The sequence below is a fragment of the Ambystoma mexicanum genome, chromosome 7p (assembly GCF_040938575.1).
Source record: "Ambystoma mexicanum isolate Mex_15411 chromosome 7p, UKY_AmexF1_1, whole genome shotgun sequence".
Classification (NCBI taxonomy): domain Eukaryota; kingdom Metazoa; phylum Chordata; class Amphibia; order Caudata; family Ambystomatidae; genus Ambystoma; species Ambystoma mexicanum.
In genome coordinates, this window is record NC_090939.1 from 719,858,701 (window position 1) to 719,879,512 (window position 20,812).

Genomic DNA, 20,812 nt, shown 5'->3' on the forward strand with positions numbered 1-20,812 from the left:
TCCCCAATGTAATCTGTGAGAAACTAGGGGTAGTACAAGGCACATATCTAATATATAAGAACTCCAAAGGGAAAAGTGGTCCATTTGAAATCATATAGACTGTCAGAAGGCCGTAGACAGATAGTGGTAGAAAAGTGAACAAAATGCTAAGGGCAAATATTATCAAACCTTCTACAAGCCCATGGTCCTCCCCTATAGTATGTGGTCACAAACCTGATCATTCCTGGAGGTTTTGCATAGACCTCCATCAGGTCAGCACCATCTCCAACTTCGATGCCCTGTTCCATGCTGCTCATTGACGAACTGATTGATAAACTCGGAAATTCCACCTTCCTATCAACACTAGACTTAACCAAGGGGTACTGCCAGGTCCCAGTACATGGACCTGATAAGGAAAAGAAAGCTTTCGCAATGCCCCTGGGACTATTCCAGTTCAAAATCCTCCCTTTTGGCTTAAACAGGGCCCCCGCCACTTTCCAATGGCTTATGGACAAGATATTACAGCCCTACTCCGATTTCTGTGGGGCTTATATTGACAACATAGTCATTGATAGTAAGACATGGGAAGACCATATTTTCCATCGCTTTACTATTGTATGGTGAGAGCTGGAATTAACATTTGTTAAAATACGTTTGATAAGAGACACGGGTGAAGTTAAACTGCGGATGCATGACTGAACTTTAAAGCAAGCTACAATACCTTTGACAGAGTGGTCCGGCACTCTGTAAGGTATCCAGCTGAGGAGTAACGAAAGTAGATAAATTTGATCCGAGCCCGGTGGAGGGAGATCATTTGAAAGCGAATAAATAAATGTGAATCAAAGTGGTCCTGCGACAGGTCAGCGAAATCCGGCACGCAGTCAAAAGTCTTCGATTTTGATGAAATAGAGAAAGTTTGAAAAAGTACACAAGTCTGGTCCGAGCTCAGCAAATGGAGACCAATTGAAAATTTTGTGTTAAAGTCGGCCTGAGCCAGGCAGAGGGGATCCGGGGTGAACAGTGAATCATCCAGGAAGGTTTTGTATTAAAATGGGTCTGCACCCAGTGCAGGGGAACCCGGGATGAATCGAAAATCACCCAAGAAGTTGTACATGAGAATCCTGAGGAAAAAGGAACTTTTGAATGTGTGTGTTTGTCGTATCAGGCCCTCTGAAGTAATAAACTTTGAATGGCAAAGAGACTTTGGTACAGAAGGCCCTGATACTAAGATTTGAACTGCATCCTTGTGCTAGAGAAGCCAGAAACTGTGCTAAGCTCGAGTGTGCCGCCTTGTCCCTTGCTGAAAACATGGTGATTGGAAGCCAATGGTGTGAATATCCTGACATATGAATTTGTGAACACTTTTATTTTGCATAACATTGTTTCCCACACGATTTGTATTTAGAGGTAAGGATTGGCAATATTTCTATTAGTATAAGCCCTTTATTCTGACAAGACACCACTAGGACTACGTTATTATTATTGGATGGTCGTAGCTTGCTCCCATCTTTAGTTTTAGGATTAGCTAGGCATTTTTCAAACCCATTTTCAAACAACTGTGATCACTTGTCTCTGTCTAACTGTTTGATACCATGCCTTCTTTACAAATCATAACCAATCCTTTATCATTCCCAGTTTCCCAATATACAAATAATTCCCTCCCCTGTTTTGCTAAGCCAATGCTATATACTTACATCCGTGGGCCAGTCCAGGGCCTTTGGTATTAAACCTCCCCCAATCAACCAGCCACCTTTCACCCTGCGGGGATCGGACAGGGATTTCTCTGAGAGGGCTCCCGACAACCTTTCTCAGTTCACGCGTGATACCGGTCTCCACAGGTAACCTCGCAGTCTTCAGGCTGCGGCAGAGAACTTTGGCGATCCGAGTGTGATGGCCAACCATCCTCTTCTACCATATGTTAAAGTGGTCTGGGAAACCCCATCTTAAGAGGAAATGATAGGCTAGGAAATCCTGCACTCAATAACGGAAATAGTCAAAGTAAATGGAAAAACCTGTTCAATTAACAATCCACATAAAGCAGCGACAGTATACAAGCATTAAGGATCTTGCGTCACTCTCAGAGCTTCTCATGCACAACAAAGGATTATAAGTCAAAAATACGTCACGACTGACATCATATTACAATCTTGGTTACAGAAGCCCACGGGGTGGAGGCATTGGTTAAGGGAATTGTACACATATGGAATATACAGGGGTTAGTCTACTCATTGGGTATAACATATCTGATGGCTCCATCTAAATTGCTAATGGTGAATACTGTCATCTCTTCATTACTTGATCGGTTAATGGAAAATGTACTGGGTGTTTTCATTGGTTGGCATCTTACTTACCAACCTTGATCAATTGACAGGTAACCAACACATGAGCCCAAATGGGACTAGGGGGAGAGAGTCCCAGGAACTGCTTTCCTTTCAATTAAGTAAGATACTATCCCTTATTCTGAGGGCACGAGCCAGAGCGACCCTTTTGTAGATGACCTTGCATGGTGCCTTCGTTCTGAGAATACGTGAGGCGTGGAAGCAGGTGTCTATCTGTGTCTGGAGCTAATGAGTAGACAGTGTTCTTGAAATATGGGTCACGTGTGAGAGGACCATGTTCTGAATTATTTCATCCTAAATGTATTGAGATTTAAGTTAATGTGAATGTGAGTGCTATTACTTTTTCATCCGCTAGGGACTTAGTCGATGCATTCTTTATAAAGCTTTGGGCTCATAATCACCCTGCACCTGGCTTTCAAAGGCTAGTTGCTCTTTAATTAATCTTAGAGAAATATGTCTTGTGCAATGGGAATTATTATTATGTTCAAACCCTCCCTAATTTCCCAGTAACCATGGCAGGGTCTGCACATCTACTTGTCATAGCCCTGCACGAGTCTGAGTTTCAGTAAATTTGGCAGTTTGAGCTTCCATGATGCTTCTAGGCCTTTTATAAATTTTAATGCATGCTGTAACTTCCATTTTGGAAAAGATGGCTTCTTATTACTGTTGCATTTCTAAGTTAGTAAACTTATACTTGTATCGCTCATGTTGTATTTCAACTTATGTTATGTTCTTCATGTCTTTATGGTTGCAAGTGATATTCTTCATCTATAAATGCATGTTTAAACTAGTGTCTGTGTTTATTCATGGTGGGTGCATATTTGCTTTGTGTCTATTGCATGCACGTGTATCAGTTAACAGTGAATTTACTTATTCTTGCCCTCTTTAGTTACATCAGGTCCATTTCATCCTGTATCTGTCTGGGATAAGGCAGGTATAGTGGCCCTCCTGAGTAGCATTTGTCATCAGTGCGATATTGGAGAGTTTGAGGGGTGGGGAGGAAGTAGTTATGAATGACATATTCATCTGCCTGTCAACACCTTTTTTGTCAGAGCGTTGTAATTTCGAATGTCTATATTCTGATGAAGTTGTTAAGTTTGCAGTCCAAAACTGGTCTGCATTTGCCTATATTTCTACCCAAGCGAGTCCGCTCTCCTCTGATGCTCTCCTTGCACCTCAAGATCATAAGTGGGATGATCTGACCCCCGGAACTACCTCCGACTATGCAATGTTCTCAAGTGTGAATGACTCCCCCAAAATGATGTCTAGCACTGCAGGGTCAAGACAGGTTACAGCACTGGAGAAAATAACTGACAGCATGGAAGGCATAGAAATGACAAAGTGCAAAGTATTCTTGCTTGTCCAATGGGCCAACACATGTAGACCTCTGCAAGCAGTTTTGGTGTGAAAGGGTGTGGGTGGGGAGGGCAACTTGAATTTAACAGCAAATAAGCTGGTGCCTAAGGGGGAGTGGTGGTAATTGAAAAGGGCAAGTTGTTTTGCTCTAAGGATGCCTTTCTAACTGCCTTTCCAAGCTCTAAGAGACTCGTGTTCCCTAAAGTGTTATCTGCACTCAGATGCCAACATGTGCACTTACATGCCCTGTAGTCCCCTCCATGCAATTTCAATTCAATTAATGCAGCAACATTAACACAAATCTGGGGGACCCAGGTTTATGTGTGACTCTAACACCCTTTATTGGAAGGACTTGTAAATGCCTCCTGCCACATACTTATGATGGGAGGTGAATCAAATGGATTCTTATTATGACAAGGCCACCAATGATCTGGCCTTGTCAAAACTGGATGGGAACCCCTCTCAGCATGAGGTGGGAGGCCTATTATGGTGACATTGAGAGACAATCCTACCCCTGACGACGATGGTGGAAGTTGATAGGGTCTAAATGCATGCATGCCACTTGTGCCATTAGGCTTCAGTGGAGTACATCTGCAGATTTTGCCATGCCTCTTATACAAGATGCTTGGCAGTACTCTATTTTGTTTCTAAAACATATCATCAGATGAGAGCCTTAAGAATGAAGCACCAAAAACTCTTCTCCAGCAACCTATGGCAGATGTATACAACCGAACAACGGACCATCAGCAACCCCCAACAAAGGTATTCAGCTCAGCAATGTAGAGCGAGGAGAACCACCAGCTAGACAGAGAGACCGGAGCTGGGTCCTACACAGACACCAGAGGAACCGTGTGATGCTGCAGAAAGAAAGCAGCAAGCACCCGTCATGCTCAGCAGCCACCCTAGACCACCCGGCACGGTACTGGGGGAACAACTCAACTTGAGGACATCTGGAACAAACCTCACGGAACAAACACGGACAATTACCTTTCCAGGTCACCATCTTTATGTGGTGGACCCGCGCTGAAAAAGTGTGTGGAGTTTATTGGATTGCATAAAGGTTTTCATTCCTTCGACACACCCTGGGTGAGGAAGACAGAGCCAGATTGGCCAGGGAAAGGGAACTAATCCTGGCAAGTACAGGGGGATAGAAACAGGAAATGTGGGTTATTTGGTGAGGTCTGAGGTGGAGGTTGACCAAGAGAGTAGCAGAAGAGAGGAAGAAGTGGTGAACTGTGGAGGCGATTTGTGGAGTATGTGAGGTATTAGCTATAAAGTGGAAGTGGTACTGCCGTGTGAGTGTTCATGATTGTGTGGCGATTGTGTATGAAAGATAGTGTAAGGAATGGGTGCAAAGCGAATTTTACAAAGGGAAAGGAGGGTGTTTGATTATTGTGCAGTGAAGAGTAGTAGTGTGGAGGGAGAAGTGAGCAGTAGTGGTGTAATTGTCAGTTGGAGGAGGAGATTAGTAGTGTGGTGGAAGGAGTGAGTAGTAATGGTGTAATAGTCAGAGGAAGGAGAAAAGTGGCAGTTTGATGGAGAAGAATAGTAGTGTGAAGTATGGAGTGGAAGTCAGGGGAGGAAAATAAACTTCAAAGGGTGGAGGAAAGACCTAGGAGGCGTGAAACAACGAAGGGACAGAAGAAAGCTGGAAAGAGCTCGAGGGAGGAACGGAGCAGTAAGAGTAGAGAGGAAGATAGAAAGAGCTTTAATCAAAAACAATAATTTCAAGGCTCCATCCCAATTCACATTAGAGCACTAACCACTGGCTAGTGTAAGGACAGTTAGAAAGTCCACAAGGCAGCCTAGTCAGACAGCCTTTCAGGCAACATTGAGAAAATAAGCGAGCCTTTATACAGTAGGGTTCAATATTCAGAAGCACTATCCTGCGGTTAAGGACTCTTGGGTAAGGGAGGAGGGTCATAACAAGACGAGAGAGGGACGCCCTAGGGCTTATTAAAGATTCTTTACAAATCGTTGCACCATCTCTGGAGGTTGGAGTGGTGTTGTGCCATCTGTGACACTATGGAATCGACCAACTTTTTGCAGTTGCTAAAAGCTTATGGATTTTATAGGTATCCAATGCAGTTACACTAGTGTGAAAAGGTACATTCTGGCATGCATGTGTTTTTGGCAGAGAGCAGATAAGGGAGGCAGAAACATTAATAACATTCAGTGTCTCCTCTCCTCTACCTAAATACATGACAATCCAGAGGTATGCTAGAATCGGTATAACACCATGCATTGAATGTTACACATGTGTTTTTTAAATTGTTTTAGCACTCTGTTGGATTATAACATGACACCCTAAAGGTATGACAACATTTAAACTCAAAATGGTGCACACAACTATATCAGTACTTGGTTCGGAATTACAGTATGTACTATGCCTCGCAAACTGTTACGTTAAAGGGGCTGCTTTGGTGACTTAAGCATAAAGCCACAGATTACTACATGTAGTCTTAGATCTCGATTGGAAAAAGTAAAAGGAACAGAAGTACCAGAAGGCCACAGAAAAGCCAGGACAGGATGAGCTTCTCCCAAACGACATGGGGCACCGTTGACAGCTGAAGGGAGTTGTAGAACAAAACATCTGAAGAGTCAAAGTGTGCAGACCCTGGCAGTCATGTGAGGCACTTCTGATGTCTGTTGCAGCTGTGAGAGTCTCCACTGCTTTAGTGAAGTACGACGAGGTCTTTTCTGGAGTCTGAGAAAGAGAAGAAACAGCACTGTCCCAAGACACATGAAGCAGAGCCTCTGGCTGTCTTGCTGGACTCTTTGGCCAATCACACAACTAAATGGGGCACACTTTTCTTGTTTGGGTGATTTTCGGGAGCTGTGCACACATTTCAGTTTTAGAGTAAGACTGGGAATGGAGTACTGTATAACGTAAAGACTTTACACTACACTATACTGTACTGTATTAAAGAAAATTATATGGCCGAACTGTGTGGCGCATGCTCCAAAGACATTCAAGGAAATAATATATATTCTATTGCAATTCCGAAATGGTTTGTTCCGAAGTAGTTTATTCAAATTAGACTGATTGTTGCCTCAGTCTCATGAACACAAAGTTTACAGCCAACACATGTTTCACCCTTCCTCAACGCCGGAAATATATCACAAATCATGAGCAGAATCAGATGTTTTAAATCCAAATTAAATGCCAATTGGCTCCTACAATAAGGAAGAAACCCACGATATGGGTTTGAAGTAAAACGAAGATTGTAGTCACATATCACATGCTAATGCAAGAAGGCGTGCTATTCAGTAGCCGCCAGCCACAGACTAGCGTTTACTATACTGTATTACATGAAAAAAAGAAATAATAGTAAATAACTGAACAACATAGGAAAAATAAAACACACATTAAATACGCCCAGATACCACCAAACTGAATTTCCGTTACCGCCACTTGGTCCAGCGGAATTACTGCCGGATTAAAAGTGGCGGTGTAAATCCCCATTTCTGTCGAGTACATAGGACTCTGTGGGGCTTTTTTGGCAGAATACCCATGGCGGTAATTCTGCTGTGGTAATTCCAATGATTTTGCTGATTTTTCAGCAGACAGTGGGGGGGGGGAATTACCTACAGCAATTTGCTGGAGGTAAATCCTCAACTCTGGCACCATACCTGTAATATGGCGGAGCGGGAAAAGTGAGGGTAATTCCGTTAGAGCCAATTGTTTCCCGTTCCACGATACTTGTAATGAGGCTCGCAGTGCTCAGCAGCGTCAACTGTGCAGGGTGAAAAAAAAGTAAATACCAACATACAGTGCACTCAGTAGTGTCTACCCTATATGACAAAACAACTTTGGTGGAGCAGATTGAAACCTGCTGCTCAGTTCATTGAGCTGTTCACATAGACCTCATCTGAAACTGCTGTGTAAGGTCTTTGTTATACTATATACGAAAAAATACAAAATAAAAAAAAATAGACTTCACTTGGGGGTCGCCAGGGTTAGCAGCTGCGCCCCGGGTCACTTTCTTGGAAGCTCTGGCACTGCCTCTGGGACACCTGCTTCAGGAATCTGCAGAGGCAGTGAGACACCCAACAGCTCAGTGATTCATAACCTCGCGAGGTGTGTGCGTGATCTCAGGCAAATAATAACAGGGCTTTCCTTGCCTTATATCCTTTCAAGCTTGAAAATAGTTTCATGCAAAGGCCAACTGTCCTTTGCAGCAAAGTTATGAAACAGAAAAAAACTGAAGTAACACGCATTTGTTTTTTTAAAGTTCTTTTTATTTTGCATGCCTGGGAGAGTAGACCGGATCAAAAAACAGTGTTTGTTCTGATGAAGTGTAAATCACTGAACAAGTTGTGTTAAAACCGGTGTACATTGTAATACTTCAGACAAACACAAACAATTTAAATTTGCATGTAAAGTTCTGCGAGAGACCCAGATGGGATTAGGAATCGGATCCTGAAGTCAAGCTTCACTGGGAAGTATTATCGGAAACCGATCCTCTTGCTAGAGGAGTTGCCTGTAGAGATGTCTAGCACTATAGAGCAAAGTCTGTGTACATCATGGCAACAGTAGTGCATTGCGCGCACCTAGCATCCTGTGGCAGAGACGCATAATATATGCAGGCAAGTAGGCATTGGTAAAGCCATAAGTGTTGGCGCTTGAGTAGTGAAATCGTTTTCTTTGTTGCCAGATACCATGATATGCCCCCCCTGTACTCCCAGGATTTGGAGGGATTGCCATCATGTATTCACGAATTTCCATCAAATGACAGCTCCTCCCTGCCTAGATCTCCGGGTGAAGATGAATGGCAGCGCTGCGGGAAGCAGCATGGAGGGAGAAGGAGGAGTAGGCTTTGGAGCCAGCACCTCAGGCCTCAGGAGTTGTAATGGAAGTGTGCGTGGGTGGGTAGGTGCATGGGCCACACATTTCATCTGATGACTGTCTGGGAAATGTGTGGCTACGCTTGCCTGGGCATATGATGGCAGCAACTGGACATGAGAATGCAAACTACATTTGGTGATAGACAATTTGTATCAGGCATTAACTGTCATTACTCAGGCATTTGAAGCTGTGCTTCGCTTATAAGGGCAGTCGCTGAACCTGAGGCTGCAAACCACCTATGTTGACGATAACACTGCATATGAGGAACTAAGTGAGATGTTTGGGGTATTTGAGGCTGAATCTGCCATATGATCGAAGCAAATGAATATGTGAGGCTACCCATCTGGAGATTATAGCATGCATGTGAAGCCTTAACCCTATTGGTTGGCACGGATGGATTTGATTTCTTCGAAAATATTTCACCTAATGGAGATTTCACCGAAATCCATTTCACCGAAAAACAAAATCTTTTAACTATTTTTTATATAATGCAGGGGGAGAACCCCGCATTTCCCCTTACCACTCCCTACCCTAACTTATACCCTTACCCCACACCCCACCTATTATGCATTACACATATACCATTTCCCCTACCATTTTCGGTGAAATCTCATTAGGTGAAGTGGTATTCGAAGAAATCTACGTAACGTGTTGGCACTGCTAGTGTATTTGAGGCTCCGGATGACACAAGATGACAACTGGACGTGTGAGGGTTCACCTTCCAAGTGATAGTGCTAAAATTAATATTAATCCTTACTTGAGGTTGAACCACATTACTGGGGCATTTGAGTTTGATGCCAGAAACGGAACATGTAAGGCTGACCCTTAGATATTATTACTGTATGTAGCTTATAAGGCTATACCAGACCTAAGTTTGCAGCATCCGAAATATAGGTGCTTACGCTAGGCATATAGAACCTGGGAATGTATCGGCTGTATTTAGCATATAATAACTACAGCTGTCATAAGTTGGTCGTGCCCTTGGACTATGCTGGGTGTAGGCCTGTTATACTATGATCCCACCTATGGCATATCAAAGCAACCCCAAGTTTAATTAGGTTGTTTACTAAAACAGGCAAAAGAGTATTTAACTAGCAATGTTAGGTTATTAAATATGAGCCTATATCAGTTTGACTGGAACACTGTGATGTTTTTTCTGGGTATGTCAACAAGGCCAAGGATCACATAATGGCACTTCTGGCGATGCCATCTGGGGCAAAGGTTATATTATGTCACTTCCGGTAATTACATCATGTGTGTGATGTTACTTCCACTAATCCTGGAATTTTGGTGAATTGGTGTTCCTGGCATGTTCACCAAGTCAATGAGTGGTTCACCAGGCTCAACACCTGGTTTCCAATAGAGTACAGGTACACCAGGCAGGTTCATAACCTCACATTCACCCATGTTATTGAGAACAACAGACACCTCAATTCCTATGTGCTTGAAAGGATGTATACATCACACTCTCTTCCTCCTCACAGTGCATTCTTGGCCAGGGCCAGGGCCAGCACGTGCAGGTGTTCGTCATTAAATGGCAAGGAGCCACCTGATGTGGACAGAATTTCGGAAGGATGTGTACAGCCTGTATCAGAGATAAATTGGTGCCGAAATAGTTGAGAAATGTGTTGGTGGGATCCATCTCTCGGTTAAAAGAGCAATATGTACACATTTTGCGCTCAAATACAGTACCTTTAATGGGAATGGACCAGAATTTCTTAACATCACCAATAAGCATTAAATGGGACAGTGGGCCTCATTACGACCCTGGCGCTAATGGGTTAACAGTGCCGTAAAAGGCTGCGGCACCGTTAACCCATTAGCGCCTTATTACAAGGTCCCTTTGCGGGACCCGACCTTAACGGCTTGTCTAGACCAGCCGTTAAAGTAGGGACCCGCAAAGGGACCTTCGCGGTAAGTATGGTACCGCAATTTGCGGTACCGTACTTAGCGCCTTCGCCATTCCCATTATGCCCTATGGGGCAAAAATGGGAATGGGGAAGGGCCATGGGGAAATGGGGCTATACCGCCCCGCCAACCTTGGAATGGGGCGGTATTTCCCCATTTCACCATGGCGGACACGTTACGATACCGGCACCAACCATGGTGCTAATAGCGCCATGGTTTAGCGCCGGTATCGTAATGAGGGCCAGTGACAGCACTTCTCAGCAGGGCTACACTGCATTTAATGGGACAGTACTAGCAACTTTCAACAGTGCTGCTTCTCGTTCATGGAGACGATTCCAGCACTTCTTACCAGGGCTAGTCTATCTTTGCTGTGACATTGCTGGCAATGCTCAGCAGGTTTACTATATTTTAATGAGAGAGTTGTAGCACTTCTGAGTAGGTTGTCTATACACCAAAGCAGCATTTCTCAGGAGTCTACATAATTCCCATGAAAACGCTGGTTTTCAAAAAATAAACTACGAAAACAATTATGAATTCAATGCATTAAATACATAATTGAATTACGGATATGTAATGTATCACTTTTGAAACTGCTGGGGTAGACATTTTAGGTCTCAACACGGAAAAGAAGTTCACACAACGTAAATTGTACTAAGCCATGGTTTGGTTGGCTTAGATGCCATGTTGCAACTAAATTTTTTTTTTAATGTAGTTAGAATAATTGAAATTAGTGTTAATTTGTATTTTAGTTGGATACATTTTTAGAGTCACAGTAGGCAGCAACATGAGTAGCAGTGGCATGAATACAGTGTATTGTGCAATGTACAATTTGTAGCGCTGAGAAGTACTTTGTGGGGAGATTTTTGCACGCGAGAGAGAGGTTCATTGAAGGGGAAACTAACATGTAGGAATTCAACAATGGTTTAAATTGCAGATGGATTTAAGGCATTGGGAAATATGGGGTTTATTGTGGATACATTGAGACATTGCAGAATGCAGGTTTCACCTATGTGGAGTTTTAATAGGCCGCAGATTTCCTGGATTGACAGGAATGAGCTTTTTGCCGGGTTAGGAGAGCTGGATGACCTAGGTCATGGAAGGGGGTAGAAGGTGAACTGCACATGGGCAACTGTGATAACATCGCTAGGGCCGAAGGCAAGAACAGAATGGAATGTCATTTGGTAGGTTATTATGGGCAGATTGGATTCCTAGATGCAAAGTGTAATTTCACTGGGAGCACAAAGGCTTTGTTTTGATGACCAGAAAGGTCTGGTTACATGGAGGGTTAAATTGAGAGCTGATAGTTTATGGATTTGCAGGGAAATAAGTAGAATGTACCCCAAAGGCTATGACTTGAAATGGTAGAGGCAAATAAGATTATGTGCAAGAATGTAGGAAAAATGGTAATGTATATCTGGGAGGATAAGGATTTTTACTGATGTTTCAAATGAATACTTATTTATTTTCTCTCCCTCCCCATGCCGTAATGTGTTTAGGGAAAGCTTTGCACAATCATCATTTGGGTAAATGGGTTTCTGTCACATGGTCTGAATAATAAACGGAGTTAGTCATAAATGATAAATGTTTTATGTGGAGTACTTCATGACTCACGTGCTAAAAGGGTTGTACTCTGTGAATGTATCCAATGGGGTTTTAGAGCTGGGGGATTAAACTACTTTGTAATAGAGTTAGCCAATGGAGGGTTGGGGGATGATGTTGTAACAAAATATTTGTGATTATGTAAATTGTCTAACTGGACAGCAAGGTTACTGTCTAGCTGTAACCTTGTTGTCATTTGGAGAGAATCGAGTTTGTTTTCAGCTTAAAGGAACTGACTAGCCCCTCCCGGTCATTAGCATGCAATAAACTTGCTTTTCTGACAAAAATGCACTCAGTTTTTCACAGAAAACATACTTTCGCCTTGGAATGCTTGAGTTACTTCCTTTCAAAACAAAAATAATGATGCCATCCTTTCTACATTCCCAGCACATTGATTTTAACTTCATTGGTAAGGCTGTATCTGGAGGGGACACCCCTGTGCCAGTCTGATGAATTCACCTGCATGTCTCATGCCCTCTACTAAAGTTGGAATGTATCTGGAGGGATGCCCCAAGCTCATCTATTCAGAATTTGCTTCCAGCACATATACAAGTGTTGGTCCTTTTTTTTTTTACCAGACTCCCTTTCTGGGCCTCTGCACCCCCATTGCTCTGCCCCTCCCCTAAAGTACATGGTCCTCAAAATGGAACAAGTGTGTAAACTGTTGTTCTCAGAACATGGGCCTCAATACAATTTGTGCAGTATTCTGGCAGGAAACCTGCCGGAATACCGCCCAGTGGAATTACCGTTACCGCCACTTGGTCTGGTGGAATTAGCGCCAGATTACAAGCGGCGGTGGCAGGGTTAATCCCCATTTTTTGAGAGTCCATTGGACTCTATGGGCATTTTTGGCAGAATTACCGCAGATGGAATTACTGCTGTGGTAATTCTGACCATTTTGCTGATTTTCGGCAGAAAGTTGGAGGATTTAACCTTCAGCATGATGCTGGAGGTAAATCTCTCACTCCAGGGCCATACTCGTTGTATTGTAGTGAGGGAAAAGTGTCAGTAATTATTTTACGGCTGATTTTTTCCTGCACTGGCATACTTGTAATGAGCCCCTATGTCTGTTTATTCCGTTGTAAAGAAATGGGATGCATGCTTTCAAATACCAACCAGCTCTGTGAATGGAGTCAACTGGCTGTATAACCACTGAAATAGCTAAGCAAATTGACACCTGCAATTTGCTTTGAAAGTTATTTGCTAGTGACCTTTAGATTTGCTCCAGTTGCAGACTTTATCAATCAGGTTTAAGATGCAGGTGCAAATCAGAGGTGCTCATGTGTATCTGCACATTTACTCTAATGCAAATCTCTATGAATCAAGCCCAAAGAGCTTTCGCTACATTGACAAAATTGAATGAGTCATTTAGTACCATGATATCTGCTAACTGGTTTATCCTTAAATTCCCACCACTAACCCTTGCTTTTTGGGTGATGAACGTATAATGCACAGTTATGTAGTTCTAAAAATCTTCTACTCAGTATGCAATGCATTGAGTTGACTGTTTTAGACAAGGTCATGTCTTAAAAATGTGTGGAAAAGATAACCTACAAGATAGGTTTCACTTACCACTGGGTTTTTCGTATTTGGTTCAAACTCTGTTGAATTTGCATCTAAAAAAGAAACCAAAATGATTTTAGTCATCCGCTTCCATGTGAAATACCATAAGAATCAAACACATACTGAATTGATTGCACCTGCTCTAAATATGGTAAATGTCATAGGAAACACGAAACAACCAGAAATTGTAATTAGCTTGTGGAGGACATGCATAAATAAGTAACATACGATTAAGCAATAAAGAAGGGTGAGCAGGCCATAAGAGGTGGTAACAGCCCGCAGCCCAAGTTAACAGTCTTGAACAAATCAATGGAAATTATCAATTACTAAAGTGTCCTACCACCCCATACAACACACTTCCCTATTTAGTACTGCTATTGACACACAGGGGCAGAAGTTGCACGATTGCCAGGTGCTTTTTAAACAATATACACTGCATAATGTCTGGTGAACCCTCAATACTGAGAGCAAAAAATACCCATTCCAGTGTCGCGTACACGATTCAGAATCTAAGATCGACTATATCATGACCTTTTCCTCTTTATATTGGCCAAAACATTGTTAGCCAACTCGCTGGTGTTACTACTCATTGCCAAGCTCCCAATTCACACGAAGAATTCTTCCCCCAGGTGCTTCAAAGAGGAATCCATCACTTACCCTATGTTCTGCAAAACAATAGCAGACGAGATTTCAGAGTTGTTTAAAGAGGACAATTACTCTGGCCTGGGTGTTTGCGCAATCTGGGCAATACTGCCTTAAAAACCTGAAGCGCCTGCATAGGTTAAATGGATCTGAGAGGACACTGGAACTACACATGGCTCTAAAAAGCTTAAAGAAGAGGACGACAGAGAAATAACATTTTCTAGACTGTCCGCAAAAAGCACGGAGATATGGCAGAGATGATCGCCCAGGGAGAACTTCAGCACTGGACAATTCTAAGAGAGAGTTAAAGCTTTCAGGTCATAGAAATCGAAGGGGAGTAGTCCCGATCCCTCATACATGATAATAGAGACATTAATAAAATAACCTCTGGAATCTACCTGCATCGCTCTAGTGATAGTATTATTAAAACCCAGCAAGCCACAGCACAAGTGTACATCTTATAGACCATGTTTACAGATCAAGACAAACAATAACATACTCTCCTAAAACGTCTTGTACAATGAATGAGGCCCATGAAGCTGCATCTAATTGTTCATGATCGGTCAGGGTTTGTCCAGGGCAGATCAACCTTGAACAATTTGTGCGGCATGCTCTCACTCATTCATAACATCCATATGCAGTTACCGGCTGTATTCGCCACCTTGGGTGTGGAGGAGTTGACTCAGTTGAGTGGCTTTTCCCATTCGAGGTGCTGCGCAGATATGGCATGGTATAGAATTAATTGTGTGGGTTCACCTATCACACACAGATCCAAGAGGCATGCTGCTGGTGAATAGAAAGCAGTCTGGGAATATTAACATCTCAAGAGGCACTAGACAAGGCTGTCCCTATCCCCGCTACTATTCACACTGGCCATACAGCCGACAACCTTACCTATGGGAATTTCATGCTCACAGAGGGTTACGTATTTACTCCACTCCCACCCTAGTCTCCCTATATGCAATCGATATACTCCTGTTTGTCAGGAACTCCTCAAAGAATTCTGCCCGAAAAGCAGTGGATATAAAGCAGTTTTGAAGACTGACAATTGAACATAAATTGGAGTAAGCTGTACACTTAATGTCTCTCCTACCCCACATACTTTGCACAGCACCTCACCATTAGAACGCAGCTATTCCCCATGATAAATGTGGTCTAGGTGTACACATAATATCTCTCCTATCTCCTCATACTCATTGCACAGCACTTCACCATTAGAACGCAGCTATCCCCCACGATAATTGTGGTCTAGGTGTACACATAATATCTCTCCTACCTCCTCATACTCTTTGCACAGCACCTCACCATTAGAATGCAGCTATCCCCCACGATAAATGTGGTCTAGGTGTACACATAATATCTCTCCTACCTCCTCATACTCTTTGCACAGCACCTCACCATTGGAACGCAGCTATCCCCCACGATAAATGTGGTCTAGGTGTACACATAACATCTCTCCTACCTCCTCATACACTTTGCACATCACCTCACCATTGAAACGGAGCTGTCCCCCATGATAAATGTGGTCTAGGTGTACACATAATACCTCACTTACCTCCTCATACTCTTTGCACAGCACCTCACCATTAGTACGCAGCTATCCCCCATGATGAATGTGTTCTAGGTGTACACATAATATCTCTCCTACCTCCTCATACACTTTGTACATCACCTCACCATTAGAACGCAGCTATCCCCCATGATAAATGTGGTCTAGGTGTACACATAATATCTTTCCTACCTCCTCATACTTTGCACATCACCTCACCATTGGAACGCAGCTATCCCCCACCACAAATTTGTTCTAGGTGTACACATAATATCTCTCCTATCTCCTCATACACTTTGCACAGCACCTCTACCATTAGAATGCAGCTATCCCCACGATAAATGTGGTCTAGGTGTACACATAATATCTCTCCTACCTCCTCATACACTTTGCACATCACCTCACCATTGGAACTCAGCTATCCCCCACGATAAATGTGGTCTAGGTGTACACATAATATCTCTCCTACCTCCTTATACTCTTTGCACATCACCACACCATTGGAACGCAGCTATCCCCCACGATAAATGTGGTCTAGGTGAACACATAGAGTCTCTCCTACCTCCTCATACTTTGCACATCACCTCACCATTGGAACACAGCTATCCCCCACCACAAATTTGTTCTAGGTGTACACATAATATCTCTCCTATCTCCTCATACACTTTGCACAGCACCTCTACCATTAGAATGGAGCTATCCCCCACGATAAATGTGGTCTAGGTGTACACATAATATCTCTCCTACCTCCTCATACTCTTTGCACATCACCTCACCATTGGAACGCAGCTATCCCCCACGATAAATGTGGTCTAGGTGAACACATAGCGTCTCTCCTACCTCCTCATACTTTGCACATCACCTCACCATTGGAACGCAGCTATCCCCCACCACAAATTTGTTCTAGGTGTACACATAATATCTCTCCTATCTCCTCATACACTTTGCACAGCACCTCTACTATTAGAACGCAGCTATCCCCCACGATAAATGTGGTCTAGGTGTACACATAATATCTCTCCTACCTCCTCATACACTTTGCACATCACCTCACCATTGGAACTCAGCTATCCCCCACGATAAATGTGGTCTAGCTGCACACATAATATCTCTCTGGCAGCTCTTCAGATTGCCTCTATGCACCCATCCGCTTGCCTGTACAACATGGGTGACTAGCAGGGACTTGGCCATCCCTAACTAACTCTGTATGGGCCAAAATGCCCACACGCATTCTATAAACTCTTGGACGAATTTCCCATACCTAGACTTCGGTCACCTCAGAGCGTTCAACCTACAGCACGCTGAGACCATACCAATGGTGAAAGGTGCTACACAAATACCCATTACATTACATAAATCAGACATTTTCCACTGACATCAGCAATAGATGAAGTGGCAGAGACGTTAAGATGCCAATGGCATACAGACTCGATAGAATACCTGGGAATAGGGATCTCCTTACATAAACAGCATGTCTACGAGGAGAACTATGTGAAAACCGTGGAGGTACTAGAGATGAAGGCTAAACACTACGTACGGCTGCCTCCCCCACCTACAGCCCATGTCTCACTAGCAAAGAGGAGCTCTGTCTTCAAGATGTTGTACATATTCTTAAATATGCCACTCATCACCAGAGATCGCATTTGACTTGAGTGTAAAAGATGACAAAATTGATATGGGCCTATACAATTCCACGCATCTCTTATGACAACCATTCAAAAATCTAAGAGCAGGAAGCGCTAGCAGTCACTGACATACAGATAGACCTTTTTGCCTCGCTGTGCCACGCATTGCAGTGGTTCACTAACAGTCGTGAATATCGCAACATGGCAACTGAAAAAGCAGCCGCTCATCTGTCTAAACTAATGTCAATCCTATGGGGAACCTGTCCAAAAGAAGAAATACAAACCGTCTCTGTCACATAGTGGGCCTGCCACAGACGGGTGCTGTACATGGGTGACAAATGGCGTTATGCTCCACAATTCACCAGGAAAGCTTCAGAAGGCATAAACATCACATCTGATATGCAGTTCTGCCACTACTTAAAGATGCTGGGAATTAATCATCTGGGTGACCTATACTTGGACGGTTTGGTCATATCCTTGGAGCAAAAGCGGTCATGGGGGAGGGGATACTTGGACTATAGTCAGGGCTGAAGTCGAGGGTACACGCGGGTTTTGACGGAGTTCACCCACTTTATTCAGATTGGATGCCCTCTTTGAATTTATGAATTAAAAACCGCAGTTGTCAGGTTTGTAGGCTGGACACTTCACCACTGCACTATATAACCTGATGAAAAATAGCACACAGCTAAAGGTGAAATATCCCATCTAGGTACTGCAAGTCCCAGGAAAAACATTGGTATTGGTTCTTGGAGTTTAAAACATGCACACCATTTAACTTTTTCAAAAACACTATTAGAAGAAAATATCGTGTCTTGGTTTTGTGTGTGTGTTGATTTTATGAAATGCAAATACCATTCGTCCTGTTCAATGTGGGTGGTTATGCAAAGCCAATTTAATTAAATGTGCATATTTCACCTTGTTGTGCTAATTTCTGGTGATGTCAAATCCCATTGTGTGTGTTTATGAGTACCCCCACTTTAATTTTTAGGACTTGACCCCTGACTATAGTTTTGTTTTTCAGACTCCTCAATACATTAAAGGAGCACATACAGGACACACCCCACGAACCTTCCACTTCGCCCATAGCACTATTTCTCACTAGCCTATTTAGATATATTCATATCCTTACTACATTATAAAGAATGGCAATCACTGGTGGGTAAGGAGACTTGAGCAATGCTCACATAAGATGGTAGAATTCACTTGAAAAGCAACTCAATGATGAAGAGTAGGATGTAGCATGCAAACAAAGTTGGTATCTTTTACAGACATAAATGAATACACTTCAACTATCTTCAACAGTACTATTGCGCTAAAAAGTGCATGGTTATATTAAAGCGATTTCCTGTGCTGTGGCACACCTCAAGTGGACTTCATACACCTTGCATGGTCCTGTCCGGGCATTCGTGTATAATATGATCGGTTTCCAAATGTCTTCTTCACTGCAGATACAACTATTAGGAATATTTCCCAAACTGGATGCTGTAAAAAGTAGGTTTTTCCTGTGGTTGCAGCAGTTTTAGCTAATTTCTTAAAATCTAGGATATGGCATTAGGGCCCTACACCGATATATGACAAAAGGTTGAAAATGCTAGCGTTCTGCGAAGAGCAGGAGTAAAGCTATAGCTCATTGCTTTCCTCGACCAGCCAACCCAAGGACAAATGGACAGACTTGGGATTGCATTTGAGTTGGATTGATTCCTCTTTACCTCAACAGGAACGTTTAGCTCCTGCAAAAGGGGGCACACTGTAGGGCAGCATCATTTGGTCATTGGGTTTAAACGGAATTGCAAGTTTGGCTTAAGACAGATGGGCGAATTTTGAAACAACTGCCAGTTGGCTTAACTTGAAATGATAATTCGTTGCTTAGATGCAACATTTAGTGTCTACAGCAGGCTATTAAAATATGGATATGTGACCTTGACAATGACAAATTTACACCTGCCTAATTTTTGTTTATCTGTAAATTTCCTTCTTTAAAAATAACGAATACAAAAAGTTAAATAAACAAGGCAGTTAGACTTAGTTGAAACCTAGAGATCATATCACTAGAGCTCTGGCTACCATGTGTTAGTTACCTGTGGAAAAGAGGATCACTTTTAAAACCTTATGCATTATCCACTGGTTCTATTGGGGCGCCAGGCCTGCCTACCTCCAAAAGAAGATCACTATGCACTGCCTTATCAGAGTCTTCCTTCTCTGTCATGCTTGCCCTGTTCATGAAAAAGAAATTTGGAGGAAAGGCACTAAACACTGCAGGATCGTTTCTGTTGGTCAACCTTCCTGTGGCTCTGAGAGCTCTGCACAACTACCTATTGGTCCAGAAATGGCCGAACATCTAGCTTTTCAAGCTCTCTTTTGCCCCTCGAACCTTGGCATTCCAATCTCCTTTGATCCAGAAGCTAATCTACCTGACTCACATAACTATATGTCGTCCCCTAGTTGGTAATGTAATCCTGTTTTTCCCCGGTTTCTGGTGTCCTGTTGCGTAGTACAACTATGTATATTTTCTGGTATATTTCCAAATAGTGGTCCTATCCTCCTGTTTTCCTTTGCTTCCTCCAGATGTCTCTCCACCTCTCCTTCTTTCCTTGGCCTTGTCCCAATAGATATTTCTCCTCATCTTCCATTCTCTTTTCTCTGACCGGCACCCTTCCTTTCATCTACCCGTCTTCTCTCGCCCTCCTCCTCTCCTCTGTTTTCACTCTCATCTCACCCTCCTCCTCTCCTCTATTGTCCTGTCCACCTCCTGTCCTTCTCTCTCCACCCAATGACCTCCTGCTCTATGTCTGCTCAATCTCGCATCTACCTCAGGATGAAACTCCTACACCCTTCTCCCCATTGCCCTGCCTTATAAGAGCCTGAATCCGCTCCCAGGTTTCCCCAGGCCTAGCAGGCATCAGGTGTAGTCCATGTGATACTTGCAAAGTGATTGTGTGACTGTTCTGTCTGTGACTTCCCCCCTCTATGCATGCATCCCCACTGGAAGCCAATAAAGGCTCATGTTGCCATCTTGATTTTGTTTTGGGAGCATGGACTGAGGGAGCCTAGCATGTTGAAGCTCAGTGCTCCACAGACATGTTGGTCTGCTTTGATTGCACTGCAGGCAAGAGGATTTGACACCATGAGTGTTCACAATCCTCTCCATGTCATCTGTGTGGTCTGTATAAAGCACTTGTAATGAATATATCACTCTGCCCCTAGTCCCCTCAGACACACGTAAGTTGTATGATGACAGTAGTTTGTGTTTGGATGGAAAGTAATGGTCCTCCAGGAAGGCTACACAGCATACAATTGTGTCAGCCATCTCCCAACAATGGAGATACTGGGTCTAGCCAGGAGATCCTCTGCTCCCTGCCCCAGCATCATTGCACAGGTGGTGGGACCCACCACCTTTGGACAC

The 20,812-nt window shown here is 43.2% G+C and overlaps 1 protein-coding gene across 6 annotated transcripts in view; it reads right to left on the minus strand.

Moving 5' to 3' along the window:
- Positions 1-20,812, minus strand: part of CTPS2 (CTP synthase 2) — a 2,467,148-nt gene that overhangs the window by 664,705 nt on the left and 1,781,631 nt on the right. For all 6 annotated transcript variants that reach the window (XM_069636801.1, XM_069636799.1, XM_069636802.1 and 3 more), the window contains one exon: positions 13,603-13,646. In XM_069636801.1, the coding sequence (XP_069492902.1) occupies positions 13,603-13,646 (44 nt within the window). The remainder of the gene's footprint in view (positions 1-13,602; positions 13,647-20,812) is intronic.